Source organism: Hemibagrus wyckioides, linkage group LG01 (assembly GCF_019097595.1).
Source record: "Hemibagrus wyckioides isolate EC202008001 linkage group LG01, SWU_Hwy_1.0, whole genome shotgun sequence".
In the NCBI taxonomy this organism is placed as follows: Eukaryota; Metazoa; Chordata; class Actinopteri; order Siluriformes; family Bagridae; genus Hemibagrus; species Hemibagrus wyckioides.
In genome coordinates, this window is record NC_080710.1 from 34,649,724 (window position 1) to 34,665,868 (window position 16,145).

At 43.4% G+C, this 16,145-nt stretch overlaps 1 protein-coding gene across 1 annotated transcript in view; it reads left to right on the forward strand.

The window, feature by feature from the left end:
• ntn2 (netrin 2) overlaps nucleotides 1-16,145 on the forward strand; it is a 39,916-nt gene that overhangs the window by 12,074 nt on the left and 11,697 nt on the right. The window contains exons 2-3 of the mRNA XM_058400647.1: nucleotides 893-1,945; nucleotides 13,750-13,938. Of these exons, the coding sequence (XP_058256630.1) occupies nucleotides 1,036-1,945; nucleotides 13,750-13,938 (1,099 nt within the window). The 5' untranslated portion in view covers nucleotides 893-1,035. The remainder of the gene's footprint in view (nucleotides 1-892; nucleotides 1,946-13,749; nucleotides 13,939-16,145) is intronic.

The window sequence follows — 16,145 nt, forward strand, 5'->3', positions numbered from 1 at the left end:
GATAGCCCATTGAGCTGGATGGACAACTCTAAGAATTATTTGAATGCATTCAAATTGCAACAGTTGGACTGCGATTGAAATTTAGATGCATCTCAAAAAGCAAACAGGATGACCCTGACTACAGTGTAAGGTAAAGCGTATGAATACTTTTGTGAATAAGAGATTTCAATAGAGTTCAAGAGTTTTTCATTTTGAATTCATTTTCAAAAATCTTCAATGTCATTATGGGAAAGTGTGAACTGAACTACGTGTTCAAAATCAATCCCATATGCGACAGTTAAAGAGATCTTTCTGAATTAATTATATTTATTAATACAGATGTGTAGATCAGCCATAACTTTACACACAGTGTGTATTCCTCACTCAACACATGCCTAGACTCACAATAAGGAGCGTGATCCTCGGTCTGTGAATTTTATAAGCCCCATGAACAGAAGAGTGCATGTGCTTCTACTTCAAGCTCTTCTTCTGTGTTGATCTTCAGGTCAGTTTGTTGCTCTTTAAAGATGCACTTCCCCTTCAACTGTATGTGCAGGAATACAAGTGGCCTCTTGCTCGCATTGATATTCAGCACACACTCAATCACATGTCTCACACACACAGACACAGTGACAGGTCTTAAGTGAGGCTCTATAGTGTACTTTCACGCTTTGTTACTCTTCCTGTCGCAGAATGAGGCTCAGACTCCACTCGATTGTCTGGTATAAACATTTAAACCTGATGAACTTGAACTGAATTGCTGCTGTTTTCTTTCTGAAATATGGCAGGACTGTAACGATCCTCTAACTGTGCTTTAAATATATAAAATATATGAATGTTAATATAAGTGTCAATTATTACTGTGTAAATGATTAAACTTTTATGTTTAAAAATATATTCTTTCCTTTTACAGGACACAAAATTTCTGAAGCAAAATATTGTGAGATTGTCCTGAACCACCCACACGACAGACTCCACCCACTAACACAGATCTGCAGTCTGACTGGTCTATTGCCACACATCTCCTCCTTTCAGTCACTTTGTTTCGTCTGCAACATGAAAGACTTTTGTGAGTTTCTATTGGTTTGTTGGTTGGTGGGTGTGGCTTTGGTGTTTCTGGAAGCCACTGCCCACGATGCAAACCCTTTCTCTGTGCAATCATCGTCCCCTGATCCCTGCTACAGTGAATCAGGTTCTGCCCGTTACTGCATTCCAGAGTTCGTTAACGCAGCGTTCAGCCAGGAAGTGACCGTCTCGAGCATGTGCGGCCGTCGCGGCTGTTCACACACCCACCTGACAGATCTAAACTCCGCCCAGAACCTCACCTGCTGGCAGTCAGAGATGCTCCGGACGATGCCGTTCAATGTCACACTCACCCTTTCACTAGGAAAGAAATTTGAGATCACTTACGTTAGCTTACATTTCTGTTCTGAGAAACCGGATTCGATGGCCATTTACAAAAGCATGGACTATGGACGTAGTTGGACACCATTTCAGTTTTATTCTTCTCAGTGCCGGCGGGTTTACGACCAGCCGAACCGGGCGGAAATCACCAAACTCAACGAGCAGGAGCCACTGTGCATGGAATTGCCCAACAGTGCCGACACCAGCAACGCCATCCTCGTGTTCAGCACGCTGGACGGACGACCTTCCAGATCAAACTTCATCTCCAGCCCCGTTCTGCAGGACTGGGTCACTGTTACCGACATACGTGTGACATTTAACCGCCCGAAAATTAGTAAAGACACGCGAGAACCTGCCTACTTTTATGCAGTGTCAGATTTCCAGGTGGGTGGCAGATGTAAGTGTAATGGCCATGCCCACAGATGTATAAGAGACAAAGACGGGAAGATGGTCTGTGACTGCAAACACAACACGGAAGGACCCGAGTGTGACCGATGTAAACCGTTCCACTATGATCGTCCATGGCAGCGAGCCACACTCAAAGAAGCTAACGAGTGCCTGCGTGAGTCCCAACACAAGCACACACACAAACACACACAAACACACACAAACTTTTATACGTGTGTGTACACACTCACACCTGCAGGAAACACAACACTGACCTGAACTCACTTCCAGTTAATTTGTGTTTCAATCTGACTACTGATTAGTGACCATGAATCTGTGTTATTAGTGTTCCATTCCAGAGAGAAAGAGAGACAGACAGACAGACAGAGAGAGAGAGAGAGACAGACAGACAGAGAGAGAGAGAGAGAGACTTTTGATGGTCATTTATTAAATTATAAATAAATAGATAAATAATTAAATAAATGAAGTAGTTAATTTACAAAGATAAATAATAAATTAAATAATCAAATAAATACATTAATGGCACATCAAAAACTAGTTAAAAAAACTATTTAAAATAGACAGGAAGTTAAAATTGTTCATTTCAACTCGGGTGCAAACAGCAGTTCATCATTTAAAACAGTGCACACAGCTCCCCCATAACACCACATCAGCTGGAACTGTTCAAGGTCATTCATACTTTTATAAAAGTTGAAATCAACAAAGACCAGTTTTTTTACCAGTCTCTGAAAGATTACAGTAACATCATATGTGTTCTGTGTCACTTTGTTCTTTCTGCTGGTGTAGATGGCCAGTTTCGCCTGGCCCAGGATAAAATTGACCAGCTGACACTTGAACCTTTCTTTTCTGGTGTATTTAAAACCAAGGATAAAAACCTGTGGGGTAAAAACCGTGTTAAAACACTTAAAAACACTCGCTAAAACACTAAAAAGTGGACAAAGCCTGAAACAGTTTATAAAAGCGTTAAACGTTGTCTCCCTCTGTAAACAAAAAGGACACTCGTGTAACCTCTGGGTTTAAAATACTGATGCTCACCCTCCTCAGAGCTGACCACCCCTGCGCAGTAGTCCCTGAGCTGCATGCGCTCCTCAGATGTGAGTGCTGACCTCCACCTCTGTAAAAGCTGTGCAATCATACATACAGACTTCACCCCTAGCTTTGTTGCTACATTGTTTGAGCAAGCAAAGTCCGGTCCTGACAGTTGCACCAACTGTCGCAGTGTCACAGTCCTCATGGAGATCAACACTCTAGTTAAAGCTGGAGAGATCCTGCTTGTGACATCCATCCGAGCGCCATGGATGAGTGGTTCATCTAGAAGCCAGCGAAGTGACGAACAGTCCTCCTTCTGCACCCTGAAATGGTTAAAAGCTTTAAAAATACCTTGATTAAAAGCAGGTAATCCAGCTAGGCTCAGTTGCTTTGTGTCCATTAAAAACAGTGACCTGTCCAGACCCCATCCTCCCACTGTGTGTAGTATACCATTCGCAGCTGCTCTCCAAGAGAGGTTCTCTGGGCCAGTGAGGAGCTTCTGTACATGACAAAGACGAAAAGCCACAGTCCTGCTGGATAAGTGGATAAGTCCTTGTCCGCACTCTTCCTTGGGTAGGTATAGGATGCTTTGTGGTAACCAGTGCAGCTTGTCCCAGAAGAGGTCCACCATCATGGCCTGCTAGTAGTTTTGGAGGGGGGTCAATACAGGCCAGTCTGTGCCATAATATTGAAGCAACTAGATAATTAACGATCAAAGTTCTGCCCTTAATGACATTTTTGAAAGAAGCCATTTCCATTTATTCAGACGCCCCTTTATCTTTTCACCTATGCCTTCCCAGTTTTTATTTACATAGCTGCTGTCTCCCAGGTACACTCCCAAATATATAAAACCACCTGTTTTCCATGTTAAATTATCTGGGAGACTCCCCACCTTTCCAATCCCCAACTAAAATGGCTTCACTTTTGTTCCAGTTCACTTTAGCAGAAGATATCACATTAAACTTTCTTATAATGTAGATAAAAATGTCAATATCTCTTTGTTCAGTCACCATCACAACAACATCATCGGCATAAGCTGAAACACAGTATGGGGTTTTACACCTTGGTATTGACAGACCAGTAATATTGCTTCTTATCTGGCATAGCAATGGTTCTATGGCTAGGGCATGTACGTTGTCGTGGATAGACCTGTCAGGCACACAGTACTTCTGGTCAAAGTAGATGATTTGCTCCATTATCTTCCCTAGTCTTGTTGCCAATGCTTTTGAGAGCACCTTACAGTCTGTGCAGAGTAAGGAGACAGGGCGCCAGTTCCTGAGGTCAGTCTGATCGCCTTTCTTTGGGAGTAGGGTCAGGACTACTCAGAGGCAGTCTGCCTTCGTACGCTCGCCCTCAGCACTTCCAGCAAGTCCTGCCCTATCACTGACCAGAAAGCCTTGAAAAACTTAACCGAAAGCCCATCAATGCCAGGTAACCGCCCATTCTCCATGCTGTTGAGTGCAACCTCCAACTCCTCGGGGGTCAGCTCCCTGTCCAGTTCCCTAGCTGACTCCATGGTTATTTTAGGAAGATTCCTGCCAAAATCTTCCTCCACCTCTTGCACAGCTGCAAGCTCACTTCTATACAGCTTTGAGTAAAAGCTGACTGTCTGCTTGCGAATTTCAGTGGGATCAGTTACAAGCTCCCCTGAATCTGTACACAAAGCATGTATAAACCTTTTCTGTCCATTTTTTTTCTCAAGACTAAAGAAGAACTTGGAAGGAGCGTCCATCTCTGTTACGCTTTTAAAGCGCGAGCGGACCAGCGCCCCCTGCACTGTTGTGTCCAACAACTCACCCAACGCATGTTTTTTCTTTTTGAGAGCCTCAATATGGCCTCGATTTCCTGTGGACTCCACCAAACCCTGGAGTTCCACTACCTCAATCTCTAGAGCTCTAAGTGATCTGGTGATGTCCTTAGTCACATTGTGAGCGTACTGTTGACAAAACATTTGAATGTGCACTTTTGCCACATCCCACCAATCTTGCAGTGATGTAAAAGTCGGCTTCTGGAGCCTAAAAGCATGCCAAAAGAAAATAAAACTCTCTCTAAAATTAATATCATCTAAAAGAGCAGCATTAAAATGCCAATATGTGCTACATGGCTTTACATTATTTTTCTGAAAAGTGCACTGTACCATAAAATGATCTGAAAAGCCCACAGGATAAATAACACAAGACCTAAAAATATTCAGCTGATGTTTAAAAGTGTAAAAACGATCAAGCCTTGCTAGTGAGAGGAGGTTCTCTTTACAATGGGACCAGGTGTATTGTCTCTCTGTTTCATGGAAATTCCTCCAAACATCACTCAGGTCATGTGTTGTGATTAACTCACACAGGCGTTTGCGAGAGGCAGCATGAGGTTCTAAATGGTTCCTATCTAAAATGTCTGCAGTGCAGTTAAAATCCCCACCAATGATTAAAACTTCACTCTGACTACAGGAACCAATGACAGTGCTTAAAATATTTAAGAACACCATTCTCTCCACACTTAGGGTGGGAGCGTACACACAAATAAAAACAAAAACCTCGTTCTCATAAAACGCCCGCACTTTTAAAAGCCTGCCTTTAAAAACTTCTTCAACATCATAAGACTGTGGGCTAAAAGACGGTGAGAATAAAAGAGCGACACCACCACTAAGAGAGGTATTGTGACTTAAAAACACAAGTCCCTTCCACTCGCTCGCCCAGTCCGAGGAGTTTCCGGGATCGCTATGAGTTTCCTGCAGGAAAACAACATCCGCATGCTTGTGTCTCACCATCTCATACACTGCTGCTCTCTTTCTGTGGTCCCTGGCACCATTGATGTTAAGGGTTACGACAGTGATAGCACTCATTATTAAATAATAAAATGTCACCCACATAATGCAATCAATCAGTTGGTTAAGTGTAACAGAGCTCAGCAGTCTATAAAGAACCTTCACTGTTCTTATTAAGTTTGGTCACTATGGCCTTCAGAAACAAAGTGTTCAGTGTCGGGGAAATACTCTTCAATATTCACTGACCTTTTGCCCTTGGTGTTTTTCAAAAATGCTGACATTTCTGCTGGTTTGTAGACCATCTCACTTTTGTCCGTTTGTGAACACTGTGACCAACTTGAGTCTGTGGAGCCACCATCACTTTCTTCCACATCTGACTCGTGTTTTTTAGCTTGCTTGTTGCTCTTACTTTTTGTTTTTTTCTTGCGCTTAGTGGGGACTTTAAAAACTGGTTCTGCTTCCATCTCAGCATCTGAATCTCCATTATCTCTGATGTCAGCATCGAGACTGCTTTCCTGTTCCTCCACCTGGCTTATCTGAATGGGGGGCTCTTATGTTGTTTCGCCCATCTCTTTGTCACATTTTTCAGATGCTCCTGTTTTGTCCCCTGCGGGTTTCGCCACAGTAGCACCAGGGTTGCCTCCGCTGAGCCTGGTCTCAACCGCAGGGGGAACGATCGTGATTGGATCCAGCATGGAGGAGGCAGCAGATACGGGCTTAACCGCAGGAGGGTCAGCTGTAACAGACTCAGCCGCTGGAGAAACTGATTCAGAGGGCCCATCTCCCTCAGTATCACCACTGTGAACATCTGGCCTGGTCTGCTCAGCCTGCCTGTCTGTCACCACGTTCGCTTTAACCTTCTCTGAACATGAACAAACCAAGTGTCCTGTTTCACCACAATTAAAGCATTTCATGCCAGAGTCAGTAGTCACAAACACAGTATAGTCAAAGCCATCCACACAAAAAGTCTAGCTCCTCCATGCCATTGTTCAGCACCATGTACACCAGTCTCCTTGAGTTTCTTAACTCTGATGCTTTACTGCCCATGTGGATTTTCCTTATAGGAGAAACCATTTTACCATAGTGTGAGAGCCCTTTTGTGATGGTGTCATTTTTTCAGAAAAGGAGGAACGTTTGACAAAATAATTTTCTTCGATGGAGTACTGAGAGGAAGCACCGTTACCAGGGAATCATTAATGACCACTTTCTGTTTAACAATCTCATCAACCTTATTCACAGAGTTCAGAAAAAGCACAATAGCACTGTTCATACGGGAGGCAGCTAAAATGTTGCTGTACCCTACCACCTTCCCGACCGCCAACACACACTCCTCCACGCTAACGTTACACACAATCCTCACACCATGCTGCCGTGTGAGAGACTCGTACACGCTATCATCCACCTTCTCCATGTTCCCGGCGCAAAGCGTGCCGAAATGCCGGCTCACTCCTTACCGAGAAACAAACACTGCACACGTGCCCAAACACACATGCACACACACTAACACACAAACACAACGCCTAACCAGCCACTCAAACAAACAAAAAGAATAAATGAAACTATTTGCCCACAAAGACAATTAAGTTTCAAGAAATCGCTCGCAAACTCGCTCATGACGCCCCACTCGCTCATTCGCACCCATGCATGCACAGAGGGAGAGAGAGAGAGAAAGAGACAGACAGACAGAAAGAGAGAGAGACAGACAGACAGACAGAGAGAGAGACAGAGAGATAGAGACAGACAGACAGAAAGAGAGAGAGAGAGACAGACAGACAGACAGAGAGAGAGACAGAGAGAGAGAGATAGAGAGAAATAGACAGGCAGACTGATAGAGAGAGACAGACAGACAGAGAGAGCGAGAGAAAGAGACTTGACTTTTAATCCTCTTTATTTACAAAAAGTTATTTGAACTTTGCACATCAGTGCAAGTTCAAATATAAACAAAAACAAAACCAAGTCATAGACACATAAATATTAAAAAGTAAAGACAACAAAATGTCAAAAGACAAATATAACAAGAAAAAAACATAACAATAAATTAGATATATAAAAATGTGACAAAAAAAAGAAAAGAAAAAGGAGGAGAGAAAGAAAAGAAGGAAAAAATAAATAAATAGAAAAAGAAGAAAGAAAGACTAGAAAAATAAAGTCATTCAGTATTAATTGAATGAAAACATCAATTTTCCAGATCAATTCATGCATTCAGACAGAAATGTTCAGGAAATAAACTGACAGTTCAGATTAAAGTGAAGCCCCACCCATCAGGTTTACATACAAGATCATCAATACCTCAAACACGATAGAACTCATTTACATTATTCACCAGTGTGTAGTAGGCATGTTCTACAGTTAACCTTCTCCTTATTAATTCTCTCAGCATTAATACAGGATTAACCACTACACCTCCTTCTGTTTTCTGTTTTCTGCTCACCCAGATCGCTAGCTTAGCATCGCCGTATAAAAAGTCAGTAAAACAAGTTTTCTTTTGTTTTTTGCAGAGTACTTTGGTCCGTGTATGAACAGTGATTTGTTATAGAAGCCTGCAAGCTGTTGTCCCCAGGCTTCTACTAGCCTTAGTACTGCAGACAGATGTGGACATTCAATTAAAATATGGAAGACATTTTCAGAAGCTCCACAGAAGGGACATCCTTGTTGTTCTGAAGACACCAGTCAAGCAATATGCTAATGTAGCTAATATCCCATGTACAATTCTCCACTGTAGATCTCCCACCTTTTTTATAATGGGTCTTTTGTACAGGGGTCTCCAGCTGCCGTTTGGAGAAAAGCCTGGGTTCAGCACTTCTGTCCATTTGGTGCTTCTGACATCTTTGATAGTTGAGTTGTTTGACACACATTCTGTAGAGAGCTTTTTTTACCCACAGTGCTGAAAATTCCTACTTCTGGAGTGATCAGAGTTAGTAATTTTCCAGTGTTCTCTTGCCATCCTTTATTCTTTAGAGAGACACGAATCTCTGGAAAGGTCAGAAACTCGTTTATATTTTCCACTGGATTGTCTTTCAGGAATCTTCTTGTTACAGCTGGTAGAGCAGTTTCCAGGTCAATTAAAAAGCGCTAGGCTAGGCGTGTAGATTTGAACCTTATTTTGCCAGCTAGATCCTCAGCTGTTATCCAGCCTGATCCTCTTCTCAGGTGATGAATTTTGAGGAGTCCTGAATGCTTCAATGCAGATCTGATGGTGATTGAACGTAGTATCTCTGCGGTAATGAGCAGATTAAAAAACAAAGGTTCTTCAAACAGCCACTGGTCAGATATTTCCCATTCTATTGAAGAGGACAGGGTCTGCCATGTTTGGAGTACATTTTTGTAGAAAGACGTGAGTCCTTCCATGTCTGTTCTCTTCAGGGATAGGGTGAACAGGTGTTTGTCCAGGCTCATTCCTCCAGCCTTTCTTAGCAGGTCATGTGCCACATCAATCCATTGGTGGTGTTCGTGGTAGAGAAGATGTTGTGCTGTTTGTAGATGAAAGGCTGCCAGTCTGGACTGTATGTGGATTAATCCCTGTCCTCCTTCATGAACTGGGAGGTAGAGAACTGCAGCTCTCAGCCAGTGTTGTCCTGATCAGAAGAAGTCAACAAGAGTTCTTGAGCTTGTGCCACAACATTGATGCAATGAGGTTGTTGATGATCAGAACTCTTCCCCTGTAAGATAGCTGGGGTAACGCCCATCTCCGTTTGGCCAGTTTAACATCTATTAGTCCGTCCCAGTTTTTGATTTTGAACTCCTCTTTTCCGAGGTTCACTCCCAGACATTTTATTCCGGTTACTCCCCACTGGACGGAGAGACTGGAAAGAGAGAGAGAGAGAGAGAGAGAGAGAGGCAGACAGACAAAGAGAGAGACAGACAGAGAGAGACAAACAGACAGAGAGAGAGAGATAGAGAGACAGGCAGACAGGCAGAGAGAGAGAGAGAGAGAGAGAGGCAGACAGTCAGAGACAGACAGAGAGAGAGAGAGACAGACAGACAGACAGAGAGAGAGAGTGAGAGAGAGAGAGAGAGAGAGAGGCAGACAGACAGAGAGAGACAGACAGAGACAGAGAGAGAGAGAGAGAGACAGACAGAGAGAGAGAGAGACAGAGAAAGACTTGAGCCCTATACATAGAGAATAAAGGACACAGTGTGTGAGGTGACATTTGTGTCTGAGGGTTAATGAATAAATGAAGCCGTGTAATTAAACCTCACTGTATCATCATGATGAAACAAACACAGGGACTGTGTCATGAGGATCAAAATGTTCATTAGATGGAGCAGTTTCATTAATTAGCATTTTTGTAAAGAACCCCTCCCACACACAGACACCTGCTGGTGGTTTGCAGTAACTGACCCACAGCTCCAACACCAAACTGTTACAGATAATAACCAGCCAGAGTTGCCATGGCAACCAAGATGTCAATCAATGAGTTTAATTTCATTTAAATTAATTTACCTAAAGAAGCAAATATCCGACATTACTGTACTCATGAGTTTTGTATTTGTGCAGTAAATATTTTCTTCTTTACCTTATACCTTTTAATCTTTAATGCTAATATCAAGCATGTAATGGAGCTTTGTGTCTCAGGTGAGTTCAGGTGAGAAACATGTTCCAAGTAACTGGGAAATAGTCACAGTGTTTCATCTCAGTAAATTTAAAGTTTAAAAATAGTTAAAGTTTATTTATATTACTGATGAGGCAGTGAGGGATGAATACTAGTTATTAGTGTTTAAATGTTAGCTAACTTTACCTGCACTAAACAATCTACAGAACAGAGAAAAAGTATTAGAATTCCTGAATTAATGCACAATGAGTGATGTTAAATTTTAATCCAAAACATCTTCTTCTTTCGGCTTTTCCCTTCAGGGGTCTCCACAGCGAATCATCTCTCTCCACCTATCCCTATCTTCTGCATCCTCAACACTTACACCCACTAGCTTCATATCCTCATTTATTACATCCATATTCCTCCTCTTTGGCCTTCCTCTTTTCCTCCTGCCTGGCAGCTCCATGTCCAACATTCTCCTACCAATATACTCACTCTCCCTCCTCTGGACATGTCCAAACCATCTTAATCTGTCCTCCCTAACTTTGTCCCCCAAACATCTAACATGAGCTGTCCCTCTGATGTACTCGTTCCTAATCCTGTCCAACCGTGACACTCCCAAAGAGAACCTCAACATCTTCAGCTCTGCTACCTCCAGCTCTGACTCCTGTCTCTGTCTCAGTGACACTGTCTCTAAACCATACAGCATGGCCGGTCTCACCACTGTCCTGTATCACCTTCCCCTTGATTCTTGCTGAAATTTTTCTATCACACAGAATTCCCGACACCTTTCTCCACCCATTCCAACCTGCCTGCACTCGCTTCTTTACCTCTTTCCCACACTCTCCATTACTCTGGACTGTTGACCCCAAGTACTTAAACTCCTGTACCTTCTTCACCTCTTCACCCTGTAATCTTACTGTTCCACTTCCCTCCCTGTCATTCACACACATGTACTCAGTCTTACTACCACTGACTTTCATTCCTCTTCTCTCCAGCGCAAACCTCCACCTCTCCAGGTTTTCCTCCACCTGCTCCCTGCTCTCACTACAGATCACAATGTCATCTGCAAACATCATTGTCCAAGGAGACTCCTGTCTGACCTCCTCTGACAACTGGTCCATCACCATAGCAAACAGGAAGGGGCTCAGAGCCGATCCCTGATGCAGTCCCACCTCCACTCTGAACTCCTCTGTCTGACCTACAGCACACCTCACCACTGTCCTGCTCCTCTCATACATGTCCTGCACCACTCTGACATACTTCTTTGCTACTCCTGACTTCCTCATACAGTACCACAGCTCTTCTCTTGGCACCCTGTCATACGCTTTCTCCAAGTCTACAAACACACAGTGCAGCTCTCTCTGACCATCCCTATACTTCTCCATCAACATTCTCAGAGCAAAAATTGCATCTGTTGTGCTCTTTCTGGGCATGAAGCCATACTGCTGCTCACAAATTTCCACTACCTTCCTTAACCTAGCTTCCACTACTCTTTCCCAGAGCTTCATTGTATGGCTCATCAACTTTATCCCCCTATAGTTGCTGCAACTCTGCACATCACCCTTATTCTTAAAGATCGGCACTAATACACTTCTTCTCCATTCCTCAGGCATCTTCTCACTCTCTAAAACCCTGTTAAACAGACTAGTTAAAAATTCCACTGCCGCCTCTCCTAGACACTTCCAGACCTCCACCGGGATGTCATCAGGACCAACTGCCTTTCCACTTTTCATCCTCTTCAAAGCCTTCCTGACTTCATCCTTTCTAATCTTATCTACTTCCTGTTCCACAGAGTTCACCACTTCTACTCTTTCTTCCCTCTCATTTTCCTCATTCAGCTCTTCAAAGTACTCCTTCCATCTCCTCTGTACACTCTCCTCACTTGTGAGCACCTTTCCATCTCTATCCTTAATAACTCTAACTTGCTGCACATCCTTCCCATCTCGATCCCTCTGCCTAGCTAACCTGTACAAGTCCTTCTCTCCATCTCTAATGTCTAACCCAATGTACAACTCATCATACACCTTCTGCTTGGCCTTAGACCCCTCCATCTTCACTCTGTGCTGTAACTCCTTGTATTCCTGTCTATTCTCTTCAGTCCTGTCCATGTCCCACTTCTTCTTGGCTAACGTCTTCCTCTGAATACTATCCTGAACTTCCTCATTCCACCACCAAGTCTCCTTATCTTCTTTCCTCCTTCCAGATGACACACCCAGCACCTTTCTTCCTGTCTCCCTGATCACTTCTGCTGTAGTTTCTCAGTCATCTGGCAGCACTACCTGACCACCCAGAGCCTGCCTCAACTTCTGTCTAAATTCCTCACAACATTCCTCCTTTTTTTTCTTCATCTCTATCTTTGACCTCTTCTTACAGACCATCAAAGTCATCCTACACACCACCATCCTATGCTGTCTGGCTACACTCTCTCCCACTACCACTTTACAGTCACTAATCTCTTTCAGATTGTCTCTTCTACATAGGATGTAGTCTACCTGTGTGCTCCTACCTCCACTCTTGTAAGTCACTCTATGCTCCTCCCTCTTCTGAAATAAGTGTTAACCACAGCCATGTCCATCCTCTTAGCAGAGTCCACTACCATCTGTCCTTCAAGGTTCCTTTCCTTAACTCCAAACTTGCCCATCACCTCCTCATCACCTGTGTTCCCCTCACCAACATGTCCATTAAAATCTGCTCCTATCACCACTCTCTCCCCCGTGGGAATACTCTCTATCACCTCATCTAATTCACTCCAGAATCTCTCTTTCTCCTCTAACTCACAACCTACCTGTGGGGCATAACCACTAACAACATTCAACATCACCCCTTCAACCTCTAACCTCAGACTCATCACCCTGTCTGACACTCTCATCACCTCCAGAACATTCCTCACAAACTCCTCCTTCAGGACCACACCTACCCCATTTCTCTTACTATCCACCCCATAATAAAACAGCTTGAATCCTGCTCCTATACTACGAGCCTTGCTACCCTTCCCCCTGGTCTCCTGTACACACAGTATATCCACCTTCCTTCTCTCCATCATATCAGCCAGCTCTCTACCTTTCCCTGTCATAGTACCAACATTCAGAGTTCCTATTCTCAGTCCTACACTCTTACCTTTCCTCTGCTCTCTCTGTCTGCACACTCTCCTCCCTCCTCTACTTCTTTGACCAACAGTAGCCCAATTTCCACCAGCGCCCTGTAGGTCAACGGCGCCGATGGCGGTCGTTGTTAACCCGGGCCTCGACCGATCCGGTATGAAATTCAGAGTACTGACGATTTGCATGGTTAAATTTGGCAATGTTTTGCGCCAGATGCCCTTCCTGACCCAACCCTCTCTATTTATCCGGGCTTGGGACCGGCACAGAAGTCACTGGACCGTGACCCCATGGCTAGATTTTAATCCAAAACATAATAATGCATAAAGAGAACAAATAAACACAACGATGTGATAGAAATTCAGCACCAATCACCACTTCCACTCCACCATGCGCAACTGTTTATAATGATTTATAATCCCACTCTCTGTGTTTATAATGATTTATAATCCCACACTCAGTGTTTAAAATGATTTCTCTCTCTCTCTCTCTCTCTCTCTCTCTCTCTCTCTCGCTCTCTCTATCCTGGATCTAGCCTGTAACTGTAATCTACACGCTCGGCGCTGCAGGTTTAACATGGAGCTGTATAAATTATCTGGACGGAACAGTGGAGGTGTGTGTATGAACTGCAGACACAACACGGCTGGACGACACTGTCACTACTGCAAAGAAGGCTACTACAGAGACATGAGCCGACAGATCACACACCGCAAAGCCTGCATAGGTAACCCACTGAGTGTGTGTTTCTATGTGAGTTTCTGTGTGTCAGAGTGTCAATGTGTGTGTGTGTGTTTGTGAGTATCTGCTCTGTGTGTGTGTGTGTATGTGTGTGTTTGTGAGTATCTGCTCTGTGTGTGTGTGTGTGTGTTTCTGTGTGTGTGTGTTTGTGAGTAAGATTGTTAAGGTAACATTGATGTTCATTATATTCAGCATTGCCACAAATTCACCACATTCTTAAATTTTAAGCACAGTGCACCTGACTGATCTCTCTCTCTCTCTCACACACACACACACACACACAATTCAATTCATTTTGTATAGCACCTTTTACAATGTCTCAACAATGTCATTATCTCAAAGCAGCTTTACAAAAGAAGAAAAACAGAGAAAGGGGAGGGGAAAAATGAAAAATAAAAATAACTAAATAACTAGAAATAAGAGTAAATCATTAAATTTAATAATTAAACTATTTTATTCCTAATGAGCAAGTCTGTGGCGACGGTGGCAAGGAAAAACTCCCTGGGATGGAAAGGAAGAAACCTTGAGAGGAACCAGGCTCAGAAGGGAACCCATCCTCATGTGGGTGACACTAAACAGTAAATAATGTAACTGTAACTGATTAATGTCCTTTCTACAACAGAAATCAATGACCCATGAGGAACTATTAGGTCAGTGTAGTTTCTGAGGTCATTATAGACACTAATACTTTGCTGTCACAAGCTGACAGATGTAATGGCAGATCTGTGATGGTGTGAAAGTCCCCAAGTGTCTCTGTCCATGGCTGTTTCCTGGTCCACACAGATCCATCCACAGCATCAGTGGGCACCATCAAGCGACGAGACTCCGACCAGGGAGTCACTGGCAAACAGTGGGAGCTCAGGAGTGGGGTGTATAGCTCGACAGAGAAAGACAGAGAGAGAAAGAGAAAGATATTAAGTTTCTGATCATGTGATGTTTAAAGACAATGTAAGATTATGTATAAAGTGCAGGCAGGGACTCCGGCAAGACTAGCTATGACAGTATAACTAAAAGGGAGAGCCAGAAGGTCACAGACATGAAGGCTTCCTGGGACATAAAGCGTCCAACCACTTCACAGTCAGCAAACCTGAGTGACTTGTGAGGGTGGTAAGATGACAGCATCCAAACATCCCAGTACACCAAACACTCTATGACCATGAACCTTCCAGATCTGCTCCTTTACCTAAGAACTATACATTAAAAGCTCGACTAAACAAATGTGTCTTCAGCCTAGACTTAAACACTGAGACTGTGTCTGAATCCCCAACACTAATTGGAAGGCTATTCCATAACTGTGGGGCTTTGAAAGAGAAAGCCCCCTCAAGATTCAAGATTCAAGATTCAAGAAGCTTTTATTGTCATTTCAACCACATATATCTGGCGCAGTACATAGTGAAATGAAACAACGTTTCTCCAGGACCTGGTGCTACATAAACATACAACAACAAGTTCAATACAAAACAACAAACACCACCACAGAGCTAGGACAGAAGTTTGTCTTAGCCATGTAAAGTGCACAGTGTGCAGCTAGGTGCAAACAGAGCATAGACAAGACAGTGCAAAAAAGACAATAAATACAATAAAGACAACACAAAAGAACACAGGACACTTAGCGCTGAAAAGAAATAAAAGAACATGTGTACTGGAATGTAAGTGAAATAAAATAGATAAAGTGAAATGTAAAAAAAAAAGTATTGTGCAAAAATATTGTGCAAGAATACACAGCAGCGGTTGAGGTAGTGCAAATAGAATAAACATAAATATAACTATAGCAGCGGATGACAGGTAGAGGTAGTGCAGTAAGTAATGAACAGTATAAATTATGTGTGTGTGTGTTTGTGTGAGAGTGTAGAACAGTTCAGTCCCGGGTGTTGAGGAGCCTAATGGCTTGAGGAAAGAAACTGTTACACAGTCTGGTTGTGAGGGCCCGAATGCTCCGGTACCTCTTTCCAGATGGCAGGAAGGTGAAGAGTGTGTGTGAGGGGTGTGTGGGGTGTGTAAGAGTGTGTGTGAAGGGTGTGTGGGGTGTGTAAGAGTGTGTGTGAGGGGTGTGTGGGGTGTGTAAGAGTGTGTGTGAGGGGTGTGTGGGGTGTGTAAGAGTGTGTGTGAGGGGTGTGTGGGGTCAGCCACAATGCTGTTGGCTTTGCGGATGCAGCGTGCGGTGTAAATGTCTGTGATAGAGGGGAGAGAGAC